Source organism: Thamnophis sirtalis, unplaced genomic scaffold, assembly GCF_051295495.1.
Source record: "Thamnophis sirtalis isolate CommonGarterSnake01/CBP01778 unplaced genomic scaffold, rThaSir2_p1.2 scaffold_2, whole genome shotgun sequence".
Classification (NCBI taxonomy): domain Eukaryota; kingdom Metazoa; phylum Chordata; class Lepidosauria; order Squamata; family Natricidae; genus Thamnophis; species Thamnophis sirtalis.
Window position 1 is genome coordinate 79,536,249 of NW_028261382.1, and position 27,582 is coordinate 79,563,830.

General features: G+C 39.9%; 1 protein-coding gene across 1 annotated transcript; it reads left to right on the forward strand.

The window, feature by feature from the left end:
- LOC106555273 (zinc metalloproteinase-disintegrin-like MTP9) lies at positions 1 to 26,921 on the forward strand. Its single transcript, XM_087703610.1, has 17 exons — positions 1 to 158; positions 882 to 988; positions 1,490 to 1,566; positions 2,994 to 3,072; positions 5,046 to 5,122; positions 8,244 to 8,439; positions 10,129 to 10,191; positions 12,905 to 12,976; positions 13,962 to 14,131; positions 15,575 to 15,659; positions 16,699 to 16,829; positions 18,436 to 18,613; positions 19,983 to 20,072; positions 21,380 to 21,575; positions 24,874 to 24,976; positions 25,755 to 25,887; positions 26,462 to 26,921. Exons 1-17 carry the CDS (start codon positions 107 to 109, stop codon positions 26,504 to 26,506), a joined length of 1,854 nt encoding a protein of 617 aa, XP_087559736.1. The 5' UTR covers positions 1 to 106; the 3' UTR covers positions 26,507 to 26,921.
- Positions 26,922 to 27,582: the final 661 nt, after the last annotated feature.

Genomic DNA, 27,582 nt, shown 5'->3' on the forward strand with positions numbered 1-27,582 from the left:
CGAATGAAGCTGAAGAACATGCTTCTCACAGTCAATAGGAGAAGAGCTCAGGTTGGCTTGGAAGCAGAAGGAGATTTCCTGTCCGCAAGCCCATCCAGACTTAAAAATGATCCAAGCTCTCTTGGTAGCTATATGCTTAGTGGTTTTTCCATATCAAGGTAAGATGTTTTCTTTGGTTTCCTTGTTCAAATTCTTACTGCTAAAAGTCTGTGGCACCCAACAAGTTTCTATGGTTTTACTTTTGATACTTAACCAAAATTTGCTCCACTTCAGTTTCAACAGACTGAACAAAAGAGTTCTTGCTCTCAAACATCACATTTGTTGTAAAGTTATATTGATGGTTTTTTGATATTTGTTAAATTTTGTCAAGATAATAGATCCTAAGAAAGAAAAGACCTAATATCCTCAGGAGAAAATAATATTCAATAATAATATTCGTAATGTGAAGAAAAAGTTTTCCAATAATGTGAGTAAAAGAATTAGAAGATGAAGACGAGAGACAGAGTTTGTGGCAAGAAAAATTATTGAAGCAAAATGTTAATAATGTAGTATGATTTACACTATCGTAATTATCATACAGTGCACAAACTTGCACATTCAGTGAGATTTGTTTATTTATTTTTCTGATTATTCATGCTCCAAATTCTTTCTTTTGCACCTGCCCAAATAATGCTTCTAGATAGTCTCCCAGCTGTCCAACACATTCAGCAAATTGCGTACCCAAAGAAAACCTGGGTTTGTGTGGTCTCTTCCACTAGAAAAAGATTCCATTCTTCACTGATAATTGAAGAACAAACTGAGTTGTGAATGTGAGAATGGTAGAATAGCATCCCAAAGTAATGCAAAGCTTTCTTCTTCTTCTCTCCTCCCCCCTTACAAAGGGACCTCTATAATCCTGGAATCTGGGAATGTTAATGATTATGAAGTAGTGTATCCACAAAAAGTCCATGCATTGCCCAAAGGAGAAGTTCAGAACGCTGAGCTAGAGGTAAGAAAAGGATCTCGGCAAATTACTTCTTGCCAGCCAACAGAGTTTTTTGTATTCCTTTGTTGCCATGGAATGATTACCTGGATTTTTGCATTACAACCTATGTGCCTGATTAATTCATTCATTCATTTTCAACCTATTTATATGGCTGCCCAATTCACAAAAATTTGAGGAGGCTCCTGGTAATTTAGCACAGAATTTTCCTTATATTAATAGACTACTATAACTAATAAAGTATTGGGAAACACCCAGCCTTATAGGGAAGTGGGATCGAGCAGGGAATTAGCCTGAGAATGAAATCTTGAACTTATACTTAAGTTTAATTTAACGTAAGATTTTATAGTGCCCTTCAATCACCTTTTTTTTACAAGATTAAATACTCTAAATTTAATAAATAATTTGGCTACAGCTCTCCATTTGACACAGCTGTGGAGTTGTTAAGAAGGTACACATTTTATTTGTCTATTTTTAAAAATAAACTCTGAACTCTTTGCATTTCAGACAAAGTATGAAGATACAATGCAATATGAATTTAAAGTGAATGGAGAGCCAGTGGTCCTTCACCTAGAAAGAAATAAGTATGTTAACTCAGAAGTCCTCTTAACTTTACTTCAACTATATGGATAATGTATATTCTCAGACATAATCCAAGAGAAATAATAACTGTATTGCTTTGTTTGGGAAACTAAAACTAAATTATATTTTATAATTTAATTTATATAGGACAGTGGTGCCTGCGAACCCCCAGCAGCCCACTCCTGGTTGAAAGGGACCTTAAATGCCTTCTAGTCCAACCCCCTGCTTAAGTAGGAGACTATACCATTCCATAGCTTTTGAATCATTCCTAGAAAGTCTCCAGTAATAGAACACTCACAATTTCTCAAGGCAAGCCATTCCACCAATTAATTATTCTCATTGTCAGGAAATTTCTCTTAATTCTAGTTTGGATTTCTCATATGTAAATAAACTACTAACATTGCTAAAAGAAAGTATATCATTTTCATTACCCCAAAACATCACCATTGAAATTAGTATGGCTGTCACTGTACTGTAAACATTGGAAGTCTCTGAAGTCCTAGTGCAATTTAATATTAGTATTAAGTTCGAGATACATAGCTGGTGCATTGAGAGTGACTGCCTGGCTTTGATTTTACAATGCATTTTACTTTTGAACATGCTATATCGATAAGATTTTATTTTGCCTCTGGATGACTGAGAATCTCCATAGACCATGCTATATGTGCCTCTAAATGTATAATTCCTTTATTGTTAAGTACAGGCTATTAAAAAAAAATCCCCTATATATGGGCATTTCTGTGTCACTTTATATTGTACCACTGGAGAGATTTCATACTAAATTCTAACATGTGCTTTAGAAATTCTTGTGCCCCCTTTTGTTTTATTTAAATATGAAGGCTATCCAGATTTCAAGAGCAGCATCTGAATGATCACGTTTTGGCATGGAACCCAAGCAGGGCTAGAAGTGGAAGACTAGCAAGGAACATGTAGATTGGAAAAAGAGAAGGCATAATTGTTACACTAGGAATGGAAGTGACTCCATATATTGGTTTAAAACTTCAAGACAGATGCTTCGGTATGAAGCTTCAGGGCATCCATTTATTTGAGGTTGCTTCATTTTACTCTTAAGTTAGTAGAGCTATGCGGCTCTCCTTTATAAAACCAAGGAGTTTCATCAAATTGTTGCATTGATCAGAATAATAAAAACAAGAGGCAATACAAAATGTCTTCTGGTCAATCATACCACCTCTGAGTCTCGGTGAAGAGAATTGCACAGCTTTCTTGGTGCAAATCTATTTCTTTTGGCAAATCTAGTATGTTCAGCACTCCTCTTAAATAGGTATCCTCTTGAGATTGAAATTCCTGCTCCTTTCCTTTGAGCCCAAACAATATAAGGTTAAAATACCATACTTGTAGACTTACTATAAAATTATGTCTGTCCTACTTAATTCCTGACATAGATATTCATTTTTTTCATTCTTTTCAGAGGACTTTTTTCCAAAGATTACACCGAGACTCATTATTCCCCTGATGGCAGAGAAATTACAACAAGCCCTCCAGTTGAGGTAATATCCAGAGTGTCTTAGTTTTAGGAAATAAATTGAGAGGAATATTTAAGCACTAATATTCCAAATATGTAAGTTCCAGACCAGGCTACTCAATCAAAGACTGTACATTTATAAAGTATCTTATACTGAAATATTCATATACAGATGTATGGATTGTTAAACAAAGTTTGTTTTATTCATTGAATTAGTAGGGCAAGATTTCAATCAAAGAGTTCTTTCCTACTGGTTAAAAGCAAACATTCTGGGGAGTGAGTTTCACAAATAAATTGATTATGAGAACATCAGGTTCATAAGATCTACATTTTGATTTTTAAAGCAGATTACTGTGATAAATTCAGAATCATTTGTTTGTAATACTAAAAATGAGAGAAAATTACTTTGATCCTTATTACAGGTGTAGTAAGTTATAATACTCTCTATGGTGCAGTGGCAGAAGGTCACCAGCAGTTTTTCATTCAGTTGTTGTTTCCTGAGAAGTATCAAGTACTATAATCTCTGCTAGTAAGGTGGGCTAAAAGACCTAATTATGGCTAACAGTTCTATAGTCCATGTTTAATATCAAATACTCTGATCAAAGTTAGGTTTTGCACCAGTAGCAGAAAGCAATTGCTGACAGTTGCTGAATCGGCAGAAAGTATTTTCATGCATCTGGGAACAAGCCGACCCAGACAGGGAGGTTCCTGTTATCTTGCAAAAATATGTCCTGTGTTGTTTCTCTATATGTCACACATGATCTATAAGGCACTGACCATGTATATTCTTGGAATAGTAACCGATGACCATCTGGCATAGACATTTTTTGGTTCCTCTTATTACCTTATATGCTTAGATACTGCCTCTACAGATGTTGACGTAATTTGCACTATACATGTATGTCTTTAAGAACCTTTCGGGGTTCAAACTTTTTATGCTTGTTTGGCATGTTTGAACCTGCGCATTCAATAAACTTTTCCTATATTGCATCGCTTGGCTTCGTTGTCTCTGCTTTCCACTACACTAGGCCCCTTTGACCAGTGCTTCATTACGTCCTTGGCTTCTTTCCCCCAGATTGATATAAAAGTGCATCCTCTGTCTTCAAAAATAATCTACTTCTGGTTTAGCATCTTCTGAGTTCATACAAATTATTCCTACTGAGCGTGTAACAGAAATCTCCTGACTTTAATGACTACATGGATCCTGCTTCCCAGATGATGCTAGGAATTACATATCTGTAAATTTCTGAAAGCTTTCATTATGCAGGCTCAAGGGAATGACAATTAATTGGTATCATTAGTAAATGTGGAATTTTTAATGCATTATGTTGTGATTTCAGAATGTAGGACAATCATCAAGTCTGAAAAATTGTTCAGCAAATCCTTGGTTCATCAATAGAGTTGATCTCCAAGAAGGCAAGGTTGATCGAGAAAAGGGCTTGTAATTTCAACAACACATTTTCTATTTGTGTGTTGGTTGTCTGTACAAAAGTTCTTAGCATTTTACCATCAATGGGGCTCCCCCTGCAGAGTGACTTGCTTTTATGGAGAGTTGTGTTTAGCCTATGTTCATTTTGGAACAATCAATATTAAGCAGGTCTTCTGTCCCCCTGAATCAAAATTAAGAGCCGAGGTGGCACAGTGGTTAAATGCAGCAGACTGCTTCAGCTGACTTCAGCTGACTGCTAGTTCAGCAGTTCAGCTGTTCAAATTCCACTGGCTAAGGTTGACTCAGCCTTCCATCCTTCCAAGGTGGGTAAAATGAGGACCCAGATTGTTGGGGGTGATATGCTGACTCTGTAAACCGCTTAGAGAGGGCTGAAAGCCTATGAAGCGGTATATAAGTCTAACTGCTATTGCTATTGCTATAAAATGTTCTGAATAATTGCTTTCTTAATATTTCATTGATGTGGTGAAATACATTGGAAATGCATTTCTGTTCATCAAATCACACTACAAACAAGCTTTAACCAATGCAGTCCTCTTGCCTCCATACAGGATCACTGCTATTATCATGGACACCTCCAGAATGAAGCTGAGTCAACTGCAGTCATCAGTGCATGCAATGGCTTGAAGTAAGATAGTCTCTTATCTTTTATTTATTTCATTAAGTGTAAAACACTGCTTTTGGAGTTGCCATAGTTAAAATGAAGTTCTAAAATGAACATCAGTTATTCATGCAAACTAGTTGAGTGTGATCCAAGACCTCTGCAGAATTTAGAAAGACTTTGGTTGGATACCAAGAGCAGCTGCTGCCAGCCAATAGACACTAGGGAGCTAAATCAGGTCTGTCTGAAGAAGCTTCCAAGCCCATTTATCCTTTGTATATAGGAGCTGATGTTACAGGTAGAGAAGATAAATAAGCTTCAGATTGCAAACCTTGCTAGAATGTGTACTGGGAGAGGCAAGCAGTTCCCCTTTGTACAGAGACTGTGTCCATGTTGTGGAGGGATAAATGAAGTGATGGAAGATAACAGAATAACAACAGAATAATAACGGAAGAACAGAATGATACTATAACAGACCTGGAAGGGGCCTTGTTGGTCTTCTAGTCCAACGTCCTCCTCAAGTAGGAAAACTATATCATTTTGGACAAATGGCTGTCAATCTCCTTTTAAAAATCAGTAGTGATGAAACATCCACAATGTCTGAAGGTCAACCTTTCCACTGGTTAATTGTTCCAACTATCAAGAAATTTCTGCTTAGTTCTAGGTTGCTTCTTTCCTTGACTAGTTTCCATCCATTTTTTCTTGTCCTGTATTCAGGTACTTTGGAGAATAGATTGTCCCTCTTAACAATTGGGAAATGTTATCATGTCCCTTTTAGTCCTTCTCTTAGGCTAAATGTACCCGGTTCCTGCAACCATTCATCATGTTTTAGCCTCCAGCTCCTTGTTATTCTGCATTGTTATTCATGTTATTCTACATTGCCTTCTCTCCTATTACCTAGCTCCTTTTCTATTTATGACTTTAACTTTGTTCCTTGTATCTTTATGATTTATATTGTTTTATTTAGTTTATTACTACAATTTGCCTTGATTGCTTATTTAGCATCTTACGGTCACTAAGTGTTGCATTTTATGGTTTATGATGAATTTATTTTTATGGTGACTATCAGAGGTGGGATTCAGCTGGTTCAGGTGAACCAGTTGTTAAGATTTTGCAGTTTGGAGAACCACTGGCTAGCCCCGTCCATCATGCCGCTCTCAGTCACCCCTTATCTCACCTCACCCACATTAGCTACAGTATAGTAGCTCCTTCTCTCTATCTCCTCACTTGCTAGCTCACTAGTCAACCACATGGTCCCCGCAGCTCAGCCCACTTGCCTTCCACATGGCCCAGTTGCTTGCCGAGCCTTTCTTCGCCATTCTCCACTGCCTCCCACCCAGCCCATCTACCTGCCTGTCTGGTGAGCCTTCCTTCACCTCTTTGCTGATGCAAGCATGAGTGGCCCTCACTGGCATGAGTGGCCTGTAATAGCTGCTGCCTCTTGGCCAGTGTGAGCAGCCTCCAGCCGCTGCCTCTTTGCTGGCAGGAGGGTGGCTGCAGGCTTCTTGCACTGACCAAGAGTGGTGACTGCAGGGTTCTCATACCAAAAAAAGACCGGGGCTGGAGGCTTCTTCCGCCAGCAGTAGCTGTAGGCCAGCTTGTTAAAGAGGACCACTCCTCTGCCCTACCCATGCATTTTCCAGCCCAGTCTCCTTGGAATGAAAAGCCTGTAATATGCAGCCGCTAAACTCCCTGGGTTCCTTGAACTAGTGCTGGAAGAAAGAGAGTCTGATTAAGAGGGTGGGCTTTTCCAAGGCCAGTCATAGAGGGAAAAAGTGAGTGTGCCTTGCCTCCATGTGGCACTGTCAGAATCAGTGACTGGAGCAAGAGGTGTGCATGGGCTGACTGGGCAAGGAAGGACTTCCAGAGCTCATGCAGAGAACCAGGCTTGGAGCAGCAGCAATGGTTGGAGTTTGTTAAGTAGGACCATTTTTCCGCCCCAGCTGGGGTTGCTTGGAGTGAACAGCATGCAATATGTTGTTGCTAAGCTCCCTGGGTTCCTCGCATTAGTACTGGAAGAAAATTGGCTGATGGTCGGCTGTAGCCAGAGCCGGGCTTGGAGCAGCAGCAGATGGACTTCATGGCTTATAATCTGCTCCTCAAGCTCCAAATATCTGAACCGGTGAGCTGGAAGAGATATTCTGTGCCATGCTGGTGAGTATGTATGGATCAAGTGCTTCCCCCCCCCCACCTCCCCATCCCAAACTGGGTTGGGCCAAAGAACTCAATGGGGTGGAAAATGGGGCATTTCTATCAGCCCTTCTCTTTTTTTCCCCTAGCCTCCTTTTTCCATCATGCACCAGTAAGGCTCGGCAGACATCCGTGATCTTTAAATGGGCTTTTATTTTGTCAGCCCAAGAGCGGGTGGGAATGGTATGTAGGAAATTACCATCCCACCTTGCCATGAGTGACATTGAGTTGGCTATGCCCACACAGTCACATGATGCTCCCAAGCCACGCCTACCCAACCAGTCACTAGGAGAAACAGTTGTTAAATTACTTAAATCCCACCACTGACTATGATCATGATTTATCACTCATAGCTTTTTATGTACAATGAGAGCTTATGAACCAAAGATAAATTCCTTGTGCATCCAATCACACTTCGGCAATAAAGATTTCTGCTCTGCTCTGCTCTACTCCACTGTTATTTTCTGTGCTGTTCTGTTCTATTGTATTCTATTTCTATTCATATATATCTATATGTGTATGTGTGTGTATGTTTTGCATTTGTGTAGCTAGAAACTTTATTTTTTTAAAAAAAACAAACCCTAGGAAATATACAATATCGGATTCCATGCCAAACTTTCTCCATACAAATACTGTACAGATATTTCCTAGCTGTATTGAGTATGTGCAATGTCTTGTATTTTTCTGGTGATAGTTGTATCATTGGGAAGCATGAGAAAGTGACATGAGATCTGAGGATAGAAAATTAAAAAAAACAGTTAGTTTTAAAAAGGGATTGAAAAACACAGGGAATATTGACTTGGTCAGTTAAAAATGGCTCTCAGAGGTTAGTTGTTTCCTTGCAGACATTTCATCACCCAATTAGGTAACATCATCAGTGCAGGTCATCCCTGAACTAACAATATTCTCTTCTCTTAGTTCTCCATCTGTGACCACCCTTTTATATATTGTTTTACAGAGGACATTTCAAGCATCAAGGGGAGACATACCTTATTGAACCCTTGAAGCTTTCTGACAGTGAAACCCATGCAGTCTACAAATATGAAAATATAGAAAAGGAAGATGAGAGCCCCAAAATCTGTGGGGTAACCCAGACTACTTGGGAATCAGATGAGCCCATCAAAATGGCTTCCCAGTTAAGTGTTACTCCTGAAGTAAGTCTTATATTAAACTCTCATGTATATAATATGGTTAGAGAACAGGGATTCATTCACTTGTTTCCAAAATATAAAGCATATATTTATATGCTTTATAGCACACATGGGTGTGTGTGTGATTAGATAGAATTCATAAGGGAGAACCCTCAATTTCTAAATTCTTTATGCTCGGCAAGTTGTGGTTATATACATTATGTTTAAATGGTCCTTAATTGGTCCTTTATCTTGAATGTTCTAGTCTCAATATCTGCTCATAATCACTTTATTCAAACTGGATCTTCTGCAGCAGAGTTAAGAAAGTGACGGTCAGACAGCAAGGAGAGAAAGTGCATTATAGAATTGGCAAATTGGCCTTGCAGTTCTGTATGCTGAAAAACATGAATACTTTTTCCTAGGGAAAGAAGCGAGTAATATGCCTTCACACATGCAGATCTTAGCAAAAGTGTACTTCCTGTGTAATTTGGGAATTCTAGTGATGAGCTCTAACAGTAGAATGCTGGAGGGAAGGACTCTTTCCCAGGAAAATAAGCGGCAGATTAGCAATGAGTCCTTGGATTGCAGAAAGAAGCTTAGAAGGGATTCTTTCCCTAAAACTTTCACAGGATGTATCCAATGGTTTCACAGAGTGTACTTTAGTCTGGCAAGATTCCTGTCTACAGGGAAGCAGCAATAAAGAAACTACTCTGAGCTATTAACCGTGTTGTTCTTGTTCCTTGTGTCCAAGAAGTCTGAAACTATACTTCAGTAATCATTTTTAAATTACATCAAAAAAAGATGTAAATCTTTAAACATTTAGAGTGAATCCAGTGGGTCAGAATGTCAGATTTTCTCCCCTTATCTTGTCATTGATGCATAGTGTGATATCATTGCAGGCACGGTCTAATTAGTTCCATAGCAGGACCACATCACCATATTTCTCATATGATTGGTTGAGATCCTTTGTTTGAGAAAGGGGAGGAAAAGTGAGAAAGTCATTGGAGCATCAGGCTGAAAAATAGGTCAAAGAAAGCAATTCCTTCACATGTTTGTTTTTAATCCTATTAAATTCTGTTCAGAACTAGATTTTCATATATAAATTTATCTTTAAATGTTGGCATCATAAATCCCCAAAAGAAATTAATTGGAATCAAGTGCCACACCATATTAATACAAAGAAAGGGATTCGTGTCGTGACAATTTTTTTTTTAAGGTGACAACTTTTGTTTCTGTTTCACAATCCATGGCATAATTTTTCCTCAAAAATTTATCAACACGTTCGCTAAGTCAGAGTTGCCCAATCTTTCCAGCTTTGCCGACTGGTAGGGGGAGAAAGGGGATGGTTCTATGTGAGCAATGGGGGTCATGTACATGCAACTCACTTGGGCAAATGGAGCATGTCCATCCATGCTTTTTTGCTGGCCATGCAAGTGGAGATGCACATGCTCATGCCAATGCTCGCCCACCACTTCCAAGGCCTGGCAGTGGGCTGTGGCCCAAGGGTTGGGGACCCTCACTCTAAGTACTAAAATTTAAACAATCTGTCTCCCTATAAATGTCTTCTTCAAAGAGCCAATATTTCTGAAAGGCCCAGTACTTTGACCAGGAAGTATAACAAGCAGTTTTCTGATTATCTGATGATGACCAAGATTCTTGTTGGCTGCTGGGAACAACATGTCTGAACAGACTTTTGTTTATTGTTCTGTTTAGCAACGAAGATACCTGCTGGCCCCAAAATACATTGAGATTTTCATAGTTGTGGACAACGTAATGGTAAGTATCCTGGATATCATTCCATTTACTTTCTGCATTGAGTACAGCATTTTGTTTCTGCTTTTTTTAATGTGGGCATTTTTGAAGACATTAACAAACATCCAAACTGGGTTTCTCTTGACATGTGATTTATCATAAACTTTGATATTTCTTTGTTATTGGACCCAACCAATATTTACAAAGTTAGAAGATATTTGCAAATATACCCGTATTTTCACCCATATAACCCGCCCACGCAAATAACCCGCCCACGCGAATAACCCGCAGGTTTTCAAGATCGTGTAAAATATTTTCCGTATACCCCGCCCTCTTATATAACCCGCGACAAGTAAGCCATCGGACCTCCCCATTAAAACCAATCGTCAAACATTGCATTAGCGCTATTCCATCGGACCTCCCCATTAAAACCAATCGGAGGAGAAAGCCTGGGCAAGCTGGGGAGGGGTTGGAGGAACGGAGGAGAAGGGAAAGTGCTGAGATCGGGGAAGGCACGGGAGGCAGGAACGGAGGAGAAAGCCTGGGCGAGCTGGGGAGGGGTTGGAGGAACGGAGGAGAAGGGAAACTGCTGAGATGGGGGAAGGCACGGGAGGCAGGAACGGAGGAGAAAGCCTGGGCGAGCTGGGGAGGGGTTGGAGGAACGGAGGAGAAGGGAAACTGCTGAGATGGGGGAAGGCACGGGAGGCAGGAACGGAGGAGAAAGCCTGGGTGAGCTGGGGAGGGGTTGGAGGAACGGAGGAGAAGGGAAACTGCTGAGATGGGGGAAGGCACGGGAGGCAGGAACGGAGGAGAAAGCCTGGGCGAGCTGGGGAGGGGTTGGAGGAACGGAGGAGAAGGGAAACTGCTGAGATCGGGGAAGGCACGGGAGGCAGGAACGGAGGAGAAAGCCTGGGCGAGCTGGGGAGGGGTTGGAGGAACGGAGGAGAAGGGAAACTGCTGAGATGGGGGAAGGCACGGGAGGCAGGAACGGAGGAGAAAGCCTGGGCGAGCTGGGGAGGGGTTGGAGGAACGGAGGAGAAGGGAAACTGCTGAGATGGGGGAAGGCACGGGAGGCAGGAACGGAGGAGAAAGCCTGGGCGAGCTGGGGAGGGTTTGGAGGAACGGAGGAGAAGGGAAACTGCTGAGATGGGGGAAGGCACGGGAGGCAGGAACGGAGGAGAAAGCCTGGGCGAGCTGGGGAGGGGTTGGAGGAACGGAGGAGAAGGGAAACTGCTGAGATAGGGGAAGGCACGGGAGGCAGGAACGGAGGAGAAAGCCTGGGCGAGCTGGGGAGGGGTTGGAGGAATGGAGGAGAAGGGAAACTGCTATGATGGGGGAAGGCACGGGAGGCAGGAACGGAGGAGAAAGCCTGGGCGAGCTGGGGCGGGGTTGGAGGAACGGAGGAGAAGGGAAACTGCTGAGATGGGGGAAGGCACGGGAGGCAGGAACGGAGGAGAAAGCCTGGGCGAGCTGGGGAGGGGTTGGAGGAACGGAGGAGAAGGGAAACTGCTGAGATGGGGGAAGGCACGGGAGGCAGGAACGGAGGAGAAAGCCTGGGCGAGCTGGGAAGGGGTTGGAGGAACGGAGGAGAAGGGAAACTGCTGAGATGGGGGAAGGCACGGGAGGCAGGAACGGAGGAGAAAGCCTGGGCGAGCTGGGAAGGGGTTGGAGGAACGGAGGAGAAGGGAAACTGCTGAGATGGGGGAAGGCACGGGAGGCAGGAACGGAGGAGAAAGCCTGGGCGAGCTGGGGAGGGGTTGGAGGAACGGAGGAGAAGGGAAACTGCTGAGATGAGGGAAGGCACGGGAGGCAGGAACGGAGGAGAAAGCCTGGGCGAGCTGGGGAGGGGTTGGAGGAACGGAGGAGAAGGGAAACTGCTGAGATGGGGGAAGGCACGGGAGGCAGGAACGGAGGAGAAAGCCTGGGCGAGCTGGGAAGGGGTTGGAGGAACGGAGGAGAAGGGAAACTGCTGAGATTGGGGAAGGCACAGGAGGCAGGAACGGAGGAGAAAGCCTGGGCGAGCTGGGGCGGGGTTGGAGGAACTCAACTCAAGGGAGAGATCTTGAAATTCAATAGGAAAAAAAATATTTGTGAGTTGAGTTGAGGCAGTATCAAATAGCTTTACAATGATTAAAAAATGAACAATTTCCCTAAATAAGGACGACATGCCATAAAATGATTTCATAAAAGATTGGTATATAATACCTCATTTTAGAGTAATTAAATAGAAATGGTATCATTACTGAAAGTTTTTGTAGTTTAAAAAAATGCATTTCTGAATCCATATGATGTTTGGAGGGATAGTATTTACATCTCCATAAGATTTCACTCTAAATGTTACATGTAGAGCGGATGTTCCAATCGTCAAACATTGCCTAATGTTGATGTCCCCAATGATTGTAAGCCGCCCTGAGTCCCCTCAGGGAGAAGGGCGGCCTATAAATCCTAATAAATACAAATACATTAGCGCTATTCCATCGGACCTCCCCATTAAAACCAATCTTCTCCTCCGTTCCTCCAACCCCTCCCCAGCTCGCCCAGGCTTTCTCCTCCATTCCTGCCTCCCGTGCCTTCCCCCATCTCAGCAGTTTCCCTTCTCCTCCGTTCCCCAAAAAGTAATATTGTGTCTAAATCAACAAATTCAATGATCCTTTCACTGAAATGTTCTTTGTCTTCGTCCTTCTCTCCCTTCTTCCGATAATTATGATCTCATCTTAACTTTTTGTCTTTTCTGTAGTTCAGGAAATACAAGAGCAATGTAACTGCTATAAACACAAGAGTATATGAACTTGTCAACACTCTAAATATGGTAAGAGGACATGGCAAAAATGATTTCACTTGTTGGATTTAAACTTCTCTCAGGCCCAACCCAGATTTTCACATAACACACTTAACCAGATAAAGTTAAGTGTGTTATGTATTTACCTTATGTACGGTAAAGAGAGCTAGGAGTTGGACTTCTATAAGAATGCTAGCCTTTGTGGCTTCGAGTGAGGCAAAAAGAGATCATTTGGGCAGCATGGTGATTTCAGCATATAAGGCCATCCCATAAAATGGGTTAATTCAGTAACTAGGTTAATAAGCCTCTTATGTGAATACAGCCACTGTGTTGAGAGGTTGCAAATCCAAAAGTGTTCCAAGAATTCAGTCAGAACAACGCCTAGAGCTAGATTCTTTGAGGGCTGTGGTTAATGGTTCTGAACTTGGACAGTAGAAAGAGATGGACAGACTCAGCCAATTGTTTGTGAAAGTGATCCCTGAGAAGCAACCTGCAGAGAGGAACTTAATTTGAGTTGGATTGTGGTACCTAGGAGGAGATACATTCATATTGTAGTGTCCTATTAGCCTTTTTTACATTTTCACTGTTGATGATCTGTTGGAATCAGGGAGACAGCAGAAAAATCAATAAGCCAAATATCCCTTTAGTCCCCCTCCTCTTCTATTCCTGATTACAGAGAATAATTACCTGCTTCTTTTTGTCATTTTATTTATTTATTCTACTTAATGTACATTATTCTTATTCCCCAATATATAGTGTCCATAATGCTGTTAGAGCTTGCAGATTTCATTATCTCACTAAAGAACTTACTTCTGTAACCAAAGTAGCAAACTCAGAGAGCACCAAGGATTCTACAATTCAATCTTGAGCTACAGAGATTTCTCTTCTTTTCATTCCTAGATCTATTTTGTTCACCTGTCCATAGAAGCCAATGTTAGTTGCTTTTTAATCTTGAAACGTTTCTCAAAGTTTAATTGTACTTCAGTTTCTGATTGCTCTCATGCCCACCTGACAGATTTTCAGAATTCTGAATATTCATCTAGCACTGATTGGCATAGAAATTTGGTCCAACGAAGATCAGATTGATGTGCAACCAGCGGCAAGTGTCACTTTGGACTTATTTGCAAGATGGAGAGAAACAGATTTGCTGCCACGCAAAAGGAATGATAATGCTCAGTTACTCACGTACGTCTCATTGTGGGGGAGGTTGGGAGTGGAGGATTATGGGAAGGTTATTGCTTGCACAGAGTTTCCGCTCTATGATGTATTCTTTAAACCATATGTGAACCATATCTCTGGATCAAAGTCAGCCACTTTTTTTTTGTAGATGAGAGCTGGTTTTGAGAAGTCCTTGAATGGATTGTAGGTCAAAAACTCAGCTTGATTTCATTTCACCTGGATTTAAAATTGAAACTCAAATGATTATCCTGCTATGCTTTGCCTGTACTTACACATGCATTTTTAATTTGATTAAGTAATGCTTTGGTTCTCACTCTGCATCAATTAAATGAATGCTTGCATTACACAACAGATAAACCAAGAATAAAGTAAAATAATAAAATATCCAATCTATTTATAATGCTCAGCAATACACATATTTACACATGATTTTTTTAAATTTAATTAAGTAATGTTTTAGTTCACATTCTGCATCAATTAAAAGAATATTTGTATTACACAACAGATAAACCAAGAATAAACTAAAATAATAAAATACTCAATCTATTTATAGTGCTTAGGAATAGCACAGCTGAAGAGCCAACTTTGTCCAAAGAAAATTCCATAGTCACATGGCCAGCATTATTAAATGCCAAAAGCAACAGAATGCTATACCTTCCCACTGAAATGGTGCCTATTTATCTATTTATGTTTGTGTGCTTTTGAACTGCTAGGTTGGCAGGAACTGGAGCAAGTAACATGAGCTCACTGCATCAATAAGTACTAAGGTCACAAACTATCCACCTACCAGTCTTAACCACTCAGTTCTGCACCCCATCAGCCTATATATTGTCACACAATTTCATGAGTGGGAAATTGACACATTTGTTGTCTTATATCTATAAGACATTGGACAAATAATAATTGTTTTCTGAGCAATCCTATAGGATATGTGCATAATAAGTTGGTCTTATGAAATATGTTAGTGGCTAAGTGGAGGGAAGATCTAGGTGCAAGGGAGAATATTAAAATAAACAATTTTTTCCACAGATGTTGATTTGACTTATCATCCAATCTCCTTTTCCAATCCTATCTAGTCTTTAATAACCACACAGCTAAATTGATAGACAAAATATGTATAAATACGTATTTGGGGTTTTCATAGATAATGAAATTTAAATTAAGCTAATGGGCTGGATTCAGACAACCTCTTTCCTAATTAATTAATGCTAACACCAGCCAAATCACCATATAGTGAAAATGCATCATGAATACATTTAAAAGATCTGCTTAGTTAAATGGCATCTGAGACTAGAGCCTAAAATGAATTCTAACATTCTGAAAACTGATAGTAACTGAGGATGAGATGAGAGGTTTGCAAAAAGCCATGGAGAGTTATGTATGTCCTAAGACTACATAATGTGCTTTTATTTTCTATAAATTTTATCCCCCTCCTCTTCTTTTTTATAGGGGCATTAACTTCGATGGACAAACTATAGGATTGGCTTATATGGGCGCCATCTGCCAGCCATATAATTCTGTAGCAATTGTTCAGGTTAGTAGAAAGTATACCCATTACCTATTTGTATTCAAGTGAAAACTTATATACAGGCATAACATCTTTACAAATAAAGGGTCTTCTGATTTTTGATCCATGTCATTTTCATCCATATTTGTTTGTGCATTTCACATCTCCAAATCCTGCCTCAATTGATAACATTTTGGCACAATGCATTTTGGACATGTTGTAGATTGAACTTTTTGTATGTAATGAGCTATATATCAGAAGGTGACAATATATTATAATGTTTCTGGATCAGGAGGAGTCAAATTGTGCTCTGATTGGTAAATGAGCAGGTCAAATCAAGTTACAATACTCCCAAATAATGCTTCTGAACAATATTCTTAGCAATCATAATGACAAATATGAATCACTCTTCTTTTCTTCCAAGAAATTTAGAATCTAGATCGCATATGATTGAATTAAGGTACATTGACGATTGAGAGAATACTAAATCTACTTTTTAAAAAAGTGCAGTATTTTAAGATCCTGCAAGAAAACCATATTAGTTAAGGTGATGCTATGCATTTATTGAAAAGCAGTAAACTTAGTTTATTATTCACATAGAAATAATGTAGAAGTTTTGTTTCTTAATAAGCAGAGTTATGATATGGATAGTATGAGGTAATCCTAAACCTGTTTGCTCAAGAAAGACATTTTTTTTTATTCAGAAACAGCAACTCATCCTTAAATCTGTTTAGGGCTTCAGCCTTTAATATTCTGAAAATGATAACTTGTACAAAAAATGCTGAATATTTTTGGACTGAAGTTGCTTGTAACTAAATAAATGCAGACAGCAAATGGATGCATAGGTTTGGATCTTCTTCTGTGCTGTAGCTTCTGGGCTTTAAAGTTTTTTTCTGGATGTATTAGTGTATGTTCTGGAGTCTTGGTGGGCATATATGCATTCAGAAGAGCTAGCTAGAGAAATTCGGAGATGTCACTTTTTTAGCCACTCAGTGCTAATAATAATTTGATTCACTTTCAGTTTCTTGATGGACTAACAATAAATAAAATATTCTCTTTTCTTCAGGATTACAACAAATTCACAGGTAGTGTTGCATCTGCAATGGGCCATGAGATGGGTCATAATCTAGGCATTGATCATGACACAGCCTCCTGTATTTGCCAACCTAACGCATGCATTATGTCTCCAGTGCTACAGTAAGGATTGAGGAAAACTTTTGATGCCTTTCCAATCAAGCCACTTTTAAATAATTGCAATTAATTGTTAACTTAAATATACTAAGGACTTGAACAAATGAAATAGTCAGGGAGTTAAAAACAATTAGTGTCTTTCCTGCCTCGCCCTTTGTAACATAGAAGATATGTTACATCTCTGCCATATATTGCAGTCTTCTGACATCAACAGATAGCAACGTATAGGTCATTATTTAGCAACCATGCAAAGTAACAATCGCACTGAAATCAGTGACTTATGTCTGGTCCTCACAGTTACAGCCTTCACAGCCTCCCTTCAGTCACAGATTCAAAATCTGAGCAGTTGGTGACACCAGTACGCATCTATGGGGGGTTGTTGCATCCTGCATTCATGTAATCGTCATTGGTGATTTTCCAATCTGTCTTTCCATATGCAAAGCCAATGGAGCAAGCTGGAGCCCTTAATGACGTTGTGATTCACTTAACGAAGTGGCAAAACTGGCTGTAATACTGAGCATGACTCATTTAACAACTGGCTTGCTTGACAATGGAAATTCTGTGGTACTAAGTCAAGGACTAGAAATATTTTGTCCCAGGTGCATGTTTAGTCTTTGCTTCATCAAGAGGGAAAAGGAAAAGGGGAAAGGAAGCAAAACAAATTGAAGGAATCTTCTCAGCAATTGTCTATTGCAAAACTCCCCATAACTTTTGTGTAAGAGTTTTGTATAGCCTTGGTGAGCATGCCCCCGATTGATCAATTTCTGGTTTTTTCTGCTAAAACACGTCAGTTTCATTGTCTCATATTTCACACAATGGCAATGAGGTCAGGAAGTATGGAGAATGCTATGTAGCCTTTCCTCTATCTACTGAAAGATTTCTGGGCATCATGATTACTTTTTAAAATTTCTAGACACTTCATGGTGTTTTGTATAGAAGACCTTGCTTAGAACAATGTTGCTTCAATGAATGCCACAAAATGTGTCTAGTGCAACTTTGAACTTGAAAGAAGACCATCTTGTCTATTTAATTACCACCTGCAGATTGTCTTGCTTGGGTGGACTTATGATACTATGTTTGCATCTATTTAAGTGTGCAGTTTCAGAGGTCAGTGTGACAACACATATTATTACATTTTCAACAAAAGGAATCAACAATGAATACGGTAGTTCAAGGAAAATAGAGTGTTAGTATAGTTAGCTCTCCATTTGCCTCAAAGATTTTATTGTAATAAAAACTACTATCCCTCCAAAGAAGAAAAGAAAAACAAAACTCCACCTGTTTTCCCCTCAATTATATAACTGTCCTTCCACAGAGAGGCTGACTAACAATGAAAATGAAAGGCAGCCCATTCACACACAAGTAACTTAATCAACTACATAATATCTCATTGAAAATTTATTTGGTTAAAAAAGAAAAGAAAATTGGTGGAATTAAAACTGAGGTAGCATAATGTGGGAGTAAGATCAAGTGGTACAAAGAGTTCTCTTTGTACCCCTTAGCAATATTTCTTCATTAGCCATTCCTTTTCCAACTTATATGTTTTTGCAATGAATTTGTTCCTCGTCCAAATATGGATATGTCCTGATCTTACTTCATTTCATCTCTACAGATTTGTACCTTCCTATCAGTTCAGCTCCTGTAGTCGGACCGAACATTTTAGTTATCTTATTAATAACAGCCCACAATGCATTCTCAACCAACCCTTGAGCACAGATATTGTTGCACCTGCAGTTTGTGGAAATTACTTTGTGGAGACGGGAGAAGAATGTGATTGTGGCTCTCCTCAGGTAAGTTTTTTTTTTTTAATCAACAAGAGTGATGTGAAAAAAAATCTCAAAAATGGGAATCCTTGAAAAATCATCTGGCTTTCTAAGTGGTTTGAGCCATCCAAGAGGTTGGTTTGTGAATGGCATATGTTTGTGCCCTTTATATACATGCATATATGCTGTGTTTTTTTGGATTTGGGGAACCAGTTGTGGAGGAATAAAGAATTGGTATCTCACTACCAGTTGGGGAAGACATTATATTTTTAAACATGGGTGATTTACCTCTCCAACAAAATCCTTCCCTACTGAAAACCCCTATTTTGTTGACATGGACACATTATCTGTCCCACTATTTTCTTGAGCTGCTTCCTCCTAAAACATATGACCTTTAATATACGCTCTGATCCCTAATAATATTTTTATAAGAACAGTTAATTTAGTGAAGTGTTCTCTTTGTATTGTTAAATACAAATGTAATAGTTTGTAAAAATGTCCTTGAGAGACAAGGAGGAAAAATCTACTCAATGGTCATATAAGTATATAAGACTTGAGAGACCGCCTGCTGCCAATTACCTCCCACAGACCCATTAGATCTCACAGGGTTGGCCTCCTCCGGGTGCCATCTACAAGCCAATGCCACCTGGCTATTACCCGGGGGAGGGCCTTCTCTGTGGCAGCTCCGGCCCTCTGGAATGAACTCCCCGCAGGGATTCAGACCTCTCTCCAGGCCTTCCGAAAAGCCGTCAAAACCTGGCTTTGCCGGCAGGCCTGGGGGTGATGAGTTCCCTCCCCTCTCGACATGTATGGTTGTGCGATTGTTGTTGACTTTTATTATTTGTATTTTGTCTTTTATGTTCCCCCCTTTTTTCCTCTTTGAATTGTTCGCCGCCCTGAGCCCTCCCGGAGAAAGGCGGCATACAAATAATAAAATATCAATACCAATACCAATACCAATTAGCCTACAGGGCATGGCAAACATCTGAAGAGGAACACTTCCCACCTACTTTCTTGGTCAATAAGATTGGGGGGGGGAGGTTTTAGAAATATACTTTCAGTATTTAAAGATTCTGCTACTGTAACCTTACAATAAAGGTAGTGTTCATATTCATGGTTGTTGCTTCTTCTCTGGACTACCTGAAGGCTGGCATGAAGATTACAAAATCCCTCATGAATAGGAAATAGGAAATATCAGATAAGTCTTTTTCATGTAGATATGCCATCATCGGTTTGCAATAATAGACCATTTGTGCATTTGCTAGCTTGAACCCATAAGAAGAAACCAGTCGCAGAAATATCTTTTTCCTTGGCAGTTTCCCTCTTCAAAATAGACCAATTAAAAAAGACCAGGCCAAACAGTCTATGACATCATTTGATATGGTTTGGTTTTCAGAATTGTCAAAGTACCTGCTGCGATGCTGCAACTTGTAAGCTGAAACCTGGGGCACAGTGTGAAGTTGGAGAGTGTTGTGAGCAATGCAGAGTAAGATTTCTTTATTTTTAACACCAGAGAGATTCTCTTGGCTATTTACTATGATCAAAACGTTTTACCTATTCCTTTCTCCTCTTCCAGCTTATTTCATCCTTATGAACATATCCATAAGGAGGATAATTTAACAAAATTTCATCCATGTCTCAAAAATGCACTCTTTGTGCATGTTAAACCATGTCTTTGAAAATAATACATTTGTTCTTTGATTGAGTTTGCATGCAAATCCAATTTAAATAAGGGTAGGCAGATGCCCTAGATGCCCTAACTTAGTTCCTGACTATCTGGAAGGTTCTAAGGGGTCTCTGGTAATGCTGTGACTTTTCTCTTTGAGACTTTGTGGATAGGAATTGTTCCCCACCCCCGAGTTCTCTACCTGTTCTCTAAAGCTCTAAATTCAGTTATTTTGGTGGCATGTTCTGGAGGTGCTGCAGGACCATGAAGAGAGAGGTGCACGTTCCTTCTATATGGGATCCCAGTTGACTCTGCAATGAAGCTTTTGAGCAGAAGAGCCCAAACCATTTTGTTCTTTCCATATTTTCATCACAAGCCTAGATTCACAGCAAAAGAAAGCAGCCACATTTTTTTCCCAGCACATGTCAGAAGATTCTATGGATGTTTTTTTTTTACAATACAGTACAATAGCAGAGTTGGAAGGGACCTTGGAGGTCTTTTAGTCCAACCCCCTGCCTAGGCAGAAAACCCTACAACATCTCAGACAAATGGCTATCCAACATCTTCTTAAAGACTTCCAGTGTTGGGGCATTCACAACTTCTGGAGGCAAGCTGTTGCTCTGATTAATTGTTCTAACTGTCAGGAAATTTCTCCTCAGTTCTAAGTTGCTTCTCTCCTTGATTAGTTTCCACCCATTGCTTCTTGTTCTACCCTCAGGTCCCTTGGAAAATACTTTGACTCCCTCTTCTTTGTGGCAACTCCTGAGATATTGGAACACTGCTATCATTTTTTTCCATCTAAGGAAATAAAAATATATCATGAGAAGTTCAGCAATTAGCATTTGGCTGCTTTTTCATGGCATTCCTATTGATTTTCACTTTATGGATAGCCAATGTAGAATTTTTGTTTCAGGAATTGAGCTTTTCATGGCAACCATTTTCTCATAACAAATAAGACAGAGTAGTATGTCTAGGCACTACCCAAAATTGTAACAGAGCAAGGATGCCTTGCTTGGTAATCCTCAAGACAGCTGAAGAGGAGGTTATGAAATGTATTGTTAATCATGGTTTGGCTCTTTGATCCCTAAAGAGTCAAAGCTGGGAGTATTTTTCATTCTCAACTACAGTTTAAGCGAGCAAGAACAGTGTGCCGGGCAGCAAGGGATGACTGTGACTTTCCTGAACTCTGCACTGGCCGATCTGCTGAGTGTCCTACAGATCGCTTCCAAAGGAATGGACAACCATGCCAAAACAACTTGGGTTACTGCTACAATGGGAAATGTCCCACCATGACAAATCAATGTATTGATGTTGTGGGGCCAGGTAAGTCAACCTGAGGATTTCAGAATGGTGGTATTATAAAAAACTGAGAGTCACTGCATTATTGAAAGATTTTCTCCTTTGTATCCATAGTAAATTGTCATTATCTTTCTGTTCTATAACAGCATTAGAAGAAGCCTTGTTGGTCTTCCAGTTCAATTCTCTGCTCAAGCAGGAAACTGTATACTATTTCCCATCTTTAAAAATTTCCAGTATTGGAACTACAACTTCTGAGGGTTTTGTACAGATGGAATAATTTTTCAAGACAAAGTTCTTTCTTTGGAGGCTTTAGAGCCCAGCTCTCCAAATCTTTTGGTTTAAAGCTCCAGTCATCCCTAGAGGACATGACCAATGGTCCAAGATGATGGCAGTTGTAGTCAAGAAATCTGGAAAGACTGACTTTGGGGAAAGGATCTTTTGTGGGTTATGGAAACATTCCCAAATTGGACAAAGATCTGAGCCAATCTCAATGAGAGATAAAGTAAATTGATAATGGGACCCACTGGAGTGGGGAGGGAATGGATATTTTATAGTATTCTTCCCCTGCCATGCCCACCAAGCCATGCCCGTGGGACCAGTAGTAAAAAATTCTGAATCCCACCGCTGGTTGAAGCACCCACAACTACTGAAGGCAAGCCTTTCCATTGATTAATTTAATTTATTTCATTTTATTAATTAATTAATTTCTGCCAGGAAATTTCTCCTTATTTCTAGGATGGTTTGCTCTTTGATTAGTTTCCATTCATTGGTCTTGTTCTCCCTTTAGGTGTTTGGAAAATAGCTTGACTCCCTCATCTTTACAATAATACAATAGCAGAGTTGGAAGGGACCTTGGAGGTGTCCTAGTCCAACCCCCTGCTCAGGCAGGAAACCCTATACCATTTCAGACAAATAGCTATCCAACATCTTCTTAAAGACTTCCAGTGTTGGGACATTCACAACTTCTGGAGACAACTTCTGTTCCACTGATTAATTGTTCTAACTGTTAGGAAATTTCTCCTCAGTTCTACGTTGCCTCTCTCCTTGATTAGTTTCCATCCATTGTTCTTGTTCTACCATCCGGTGCCTTGGAAAATAGTTTGACTCCCTCTTCTTTGTGGCAACCCCTGACATATTGGATTGCTATCATGTCTCCCGCTAGTCCCTCTTTCTATTAAACTAGACATACCCAGTTCCTGCAACTGTTCTTCATATGTTTTAGTCTCCAGTCCCCTAATCATCTTTGTTGCTCTTCTCTGCACTCTTTCTAGAGTCTCCACATCTTTTCTACATCGTGGAGGCCAAAACTGAATGCAGTATTCTAAGTGTGGCCTTTCCAAGGCCTTATAAAGTGGTATTAACACTTCAAGTGATCTTGATTCTCTCCCTCTCTTTATGCAGCCTAGAACTGTGTTGGCTTTTTTCTCAGCTGCTGCACACTGCTGGCTCCTATTTAAATGGTTGTCCATTAGGACTCCAAGATCCCTTTCACAATTACTACTGTTTAGCAAGGTACCACCTATGCTGTACCTGTTCATTTCATTTTTCTTGCCTAAATGTAGAACCTTACTCTTTTCACCATTGAATTTCATTTTATTAGATAAAATAAAATAAATAAAATGCCCAATGTTCAAGTTTGTCAAGATCCTTCTGTATCTTTAGCCTCTCTTCTGGAGTGTTGGCTATTCCTGCCAGCTTGGTGTTATCTGCAAATTTGGTGAGTTCCCCATTTATTCCCTCATCCAAATCATTGATGAAGATGTTGAAGAGTACTGGGCCCAAAACAGAGCCTTGGGGTACTCCACTGCATACTTCCCTCTATTCCCTCAGTTTTTTTGTGGCAGTCCCTCAAATATTAAATATACTAAATATACTTCCCTAAATATAGAACTTTTTTAAAAACTTTTTTTCACCATTGAATTTATTTTGTTAGATATAGTGAAGTGTTGAGGTCTCTTGAGATCCTTCTGCATCTTAAGCCTATCAATGGCTATTTCTACCAGCTTGATGTTGTCTGTAAATTTGATGAGTTCCCTTCTATCCTCTTGTCTAAATTGTTTATGAAGGGTCTGATGGCATGTGATGGTGATTGAGAATCCAAATTGCAAATCAGCATATTGTTCCACTTTCATAATCAATCCATCCATTGGATTTATGGAAGATGTGATTTAGAGAATACATGGACACTTTTATTTCAATTGCTTTGAAAATGGAAATCTCAGTTCAAAAAAAGAAATTGCTATTTTAAATAGCATAAAATGATGTAAAATTCCAGAGAGCGATAATAGTGCAATCTTTTGCAAGTAATCCAGCTATATTTAAAAATGTTTATATCCAGGAATTGACTGGCCTCAACCAAGAATGACACGTGATGATTCTTGCAAGCTGTGTTCTTTCTTCTTTCACTCCTATAGGCAAAATCTTGCTGTACTAAGGACTCTACTGTCTGCAGCTACAATACTGTTAGGAAGGATTTTTAGGATTTTATTTAGGATTTTATTTATGATTTATAGGCTGCCCTTTTCCCTGAGGGGACTCAGGGCGGCTTACAATACATGGGAAGGGGGGTGCAACACAAAAAAACATAAGACAGTGCATAAATAAAAATAAAACAATAAAACGCAACTTTCATTCAACATTCGGGTGTGGCGAATCAGAATCTTATCCCCAGGCCTGACGGGATAGCCAGATCCTAAGGGCTGTGCGGAAGGTCTGGACGATGGTGAGGGTGCGAATCTCCACGGGGAGGTCGTTCCAAAGGGTCGGAGCTGCTACTGAGAAGGCTCTCCTCCGCGTAGTCGCCAGTCGGCACTGACTGGCGGATGGAACTCGGAGGAGGCCTAATCATCCTCTTTCTCTCACATGTAATATCTGGGGTGTCTGAATTGCCTCTTACTCATCTGGACTTCACCCCCTCCCACCCAGGAATCCCCCACCTAACTGCATTACTGCACAGGGATATTTCTACAACAGTGTTAAAGTTGGAAAATGAGAATAAGCACACAGAGGAATGAAGCTGCATTCAGATTCCCCTCCAGCCATTGATTTCCTGCATGATGTTCTGCAAGTGGCATAAAAGTGGCTTCAGCTTTTGTGCCCATAAAATTCAATAAGGAAGTTTAATGTAGCACTGTATCAGCTAGAGAATGATTCAGGCATAATGAGGTTTAGATAAACAATGGGTTACAAAACAATAGATTACAAATAACCAAATATTAACTATAGTTTTTTAAACTCCTCTGAGATCTCCTAAGCCTTTGTTTATCCTGCTGGCATGTTACACTCTCAGGTATTTGTCTTGCTTTCTCCCTCCCTCTTGCAGATACAACAGTATCTCCAGATGAATGTTTTCAGAGTAACATGGATGCGAAAGATTATAGATCCTGCAGAATGGAAAATGGTATACACATTCCATGCAAACCACAGTAAGCAATATAAATTATTTCCTTCTATGATGATGATATAATATAAGGAAATAAAAACACATAAAGGTTAACCCGAGATCAAGATTGTTAGCACAGTCACTCATGCCCTGGTCCCAGCTGGACTACTGCATAGGGCTACCCTTGAAGAGCATTTAGAAGCTACAACTTGTATACAAGGAAATGGTGTTGACAGTTCTGGACGCCTCTGGAATATGGGATGTGTGACACCATTGTTATACAAGTTGCACATGTTGTCAGTTTGCTTCTGGGCCCAATTCAAGCAGTTGGCCATTACCTTAAAACCCCTTTATGACAAAGGAACAAGATATCAGTAGAACTGCCTTACCTTGTTGGGACTGACCTGACCCAGTCCTTTGGTGGAAAGGGCCTGCTTCAGATTCTGTCAGCCAAAGACTTTTGGCTGTCCAGGTGCAGGAGAATAGCCTTTTCCACTTGGCGATATATTTTTTTTCAGAGGTGAGATCTGCCCCCACAATTCTGGCCTTCTGGAACGGCCTATGAACCTGGCTCTGCCCCTTGGCCTGGGTCCTGTACATGGGCCTGCTATATTGGGGATGGCTGACTGGGAAGAGGCAATTCTCACCCCCAGGCTGCCCATCATCTTGGATTTTAACTTTTATTCTAATCATAATTGTTTTTAGTAAATTGTAACTTTTTATGATATTGTAAGTCACCCAAGAGAGTAAGTCACCCAAATGAACACCCTCTCATTACTTCATTCTGCTTAATTAGAATGAATTCAATGTTTCCTTTTCAGGGATGTAAAGTGTGGCAGGTTATACTGCAAACAGATATCAAGTGGAGACGTGACTGAATGTCGTTATAGATTTTCAACAGATGATCTGGATTATGGATTTGTTAATCCTGGAACAAAATGTGGGGATGGAAAGGTTAGTAAGAGAGTACCACTAATCTATGTGCTCTGATTCCAAGGGTTGATCACTACAAATATCATAATAGATCTTACTGAAATCTAGTTTAGATTTTTCAAACTACAATGAAGAAAAAGTATCTCTTTAGAATTCTTTTGGTTTTCTTATTATTTTGTTATTCCTTCAAACAGCAGCCACAACAAATGAGGTGAATATCCAGGGCTGTTTCTTTCTTCTAAGAACAAAATGCCTGGCCTTCTCAGAGCCTTGTGCTTCTCCCTTGCAGCACTTTTTGGACAGAGACAGTCCTTTCTCTTCACTTGTAGGTATCTCCATACTAGGGAAGGAGGAAGAGAGAAATGAGAAAATCAGGGCAGAGCTGGTTGTGACTTAAAGGTCACCAGTTCAATGAAGCCACTTACAAGTCCTGAAGTGATCCCAAAGCTTATGTGAAAGAACCAAGAATCACTTCACCCTTTTATACAATGTAGAACCTAAAAGAGGTTTGGTTTAGTTCTAAGGAACAACAGAGTTTAATTGTGTAGAAAAGTGCTGACTTACCCTATTGACAATCTGTTACTTTGACTTTCAGGTCTGCAGCAACAGGCGTTGTGTTGATGTGAAGACAGCCTACTGATCAACCACTGGATTCTCTATCATTTGATTTTGGCGATGTTCCTTCTAGAAGGCTTCCTTCAAGTCCAAAGAGACACATCTGTCTTTATCCTACTAGTAAATCATTCTTAGCTTCTAGATGGCATCTAAAATTTGCAATATTTCTTCTCCATATTTAATCTGATCATATTTTGTTATAATCAAACCTTTTTCCTGCCACAAAGCTCCATGATCACATACAACACCACAGGCTTATTTGCTGTCAAAAAAATGGTCATTTTACTGTTTGCCAATTGCAATGCATATTTAATGCAACAAGTTCTGCCTTTTGAGCTGACATATTCAAAGACAATGCTTCCCAAAATTTTACACTCTCATAATTTTATGCTGGCTTTCCAAGGTGTAGCTGCTTCCATCAATAAACTATTCTCATTCTGCATTTTGTAAAGGCTCATCTTTCAAATCTGATTTGCTGAAGCAAATCACATAAGAACTTGCATACCATCATGAGGTAAACCATCCAGGTGAATTATCTACTGCTGTTAAAAAAGTTGAATTTAGCTTATTCACAGTCACCTGTCTCGTTTTAGCAGAGAAAGAGCCCCCAAATATAAATCTTTCACATATTGCAATGTAGACACGGTGAACAGGAAGAATACATCTTGCTGATCACAGGGACATGCAAAGTCTCTGATTGATCCAAGAGAAGCTCTTCAAGCTGGTGACAAAAAATCCAGTCAAATGGCTGGATAAGAAGAAAAAGAAAAGCACACAGAAGTTTCTTTGAAGTAGATTTTTAACCAGAGAAAGGTGAAATGTTATTGTGATACTTAATTCTGTTAAAACCTTCTAAGCTAGAGTAGCAGTGTTTGTCAGCTAGAAATCATGGCGCAATTTCAACACCAGAAAGAAGTTTTAAATCTGCAAAAGATATTCTCAGAAATACAGAAATTATCAAATACAAGTGAGAGGATAGAGAAGAAGTTGGATTGTTTAGTGCATCTAACAGTAAAATATGATGGAGAAGTTGAAGATATTCATCTTGTTTAGCCAACACAATGGCTAAATTTGTACCACATGTTGAACCCAAACCAAATA

What these genes read in the sequence shown, in the direction of transcription:
- LOC106555273 (XM_087703610.1), top strand. Translation starts at nt 107, where the DNA reads ATGATCCAAGCTCTCTTGGTAGCTATATGCTTAGTGGTTTTTCCATAT. An exon ending in AGTTAAGTGTTACTCCTGAA is followed by an intron (nt 8,440 to 10,128) that starts GTAAGTCTTATA and finishes TGTTCTGTTTAG; the next exon opens with CAACGAAGATACCTGCTGGC. An exon ending in CAAAATGTGGGGATGGAAAG is followed by an intron (nt 25,888 to 26,461) that starts GTTAGTAAGAGA and finishes TTTGACTTTCAG; the next exon opens with GTCTGCAGCAACAGGCGTTG.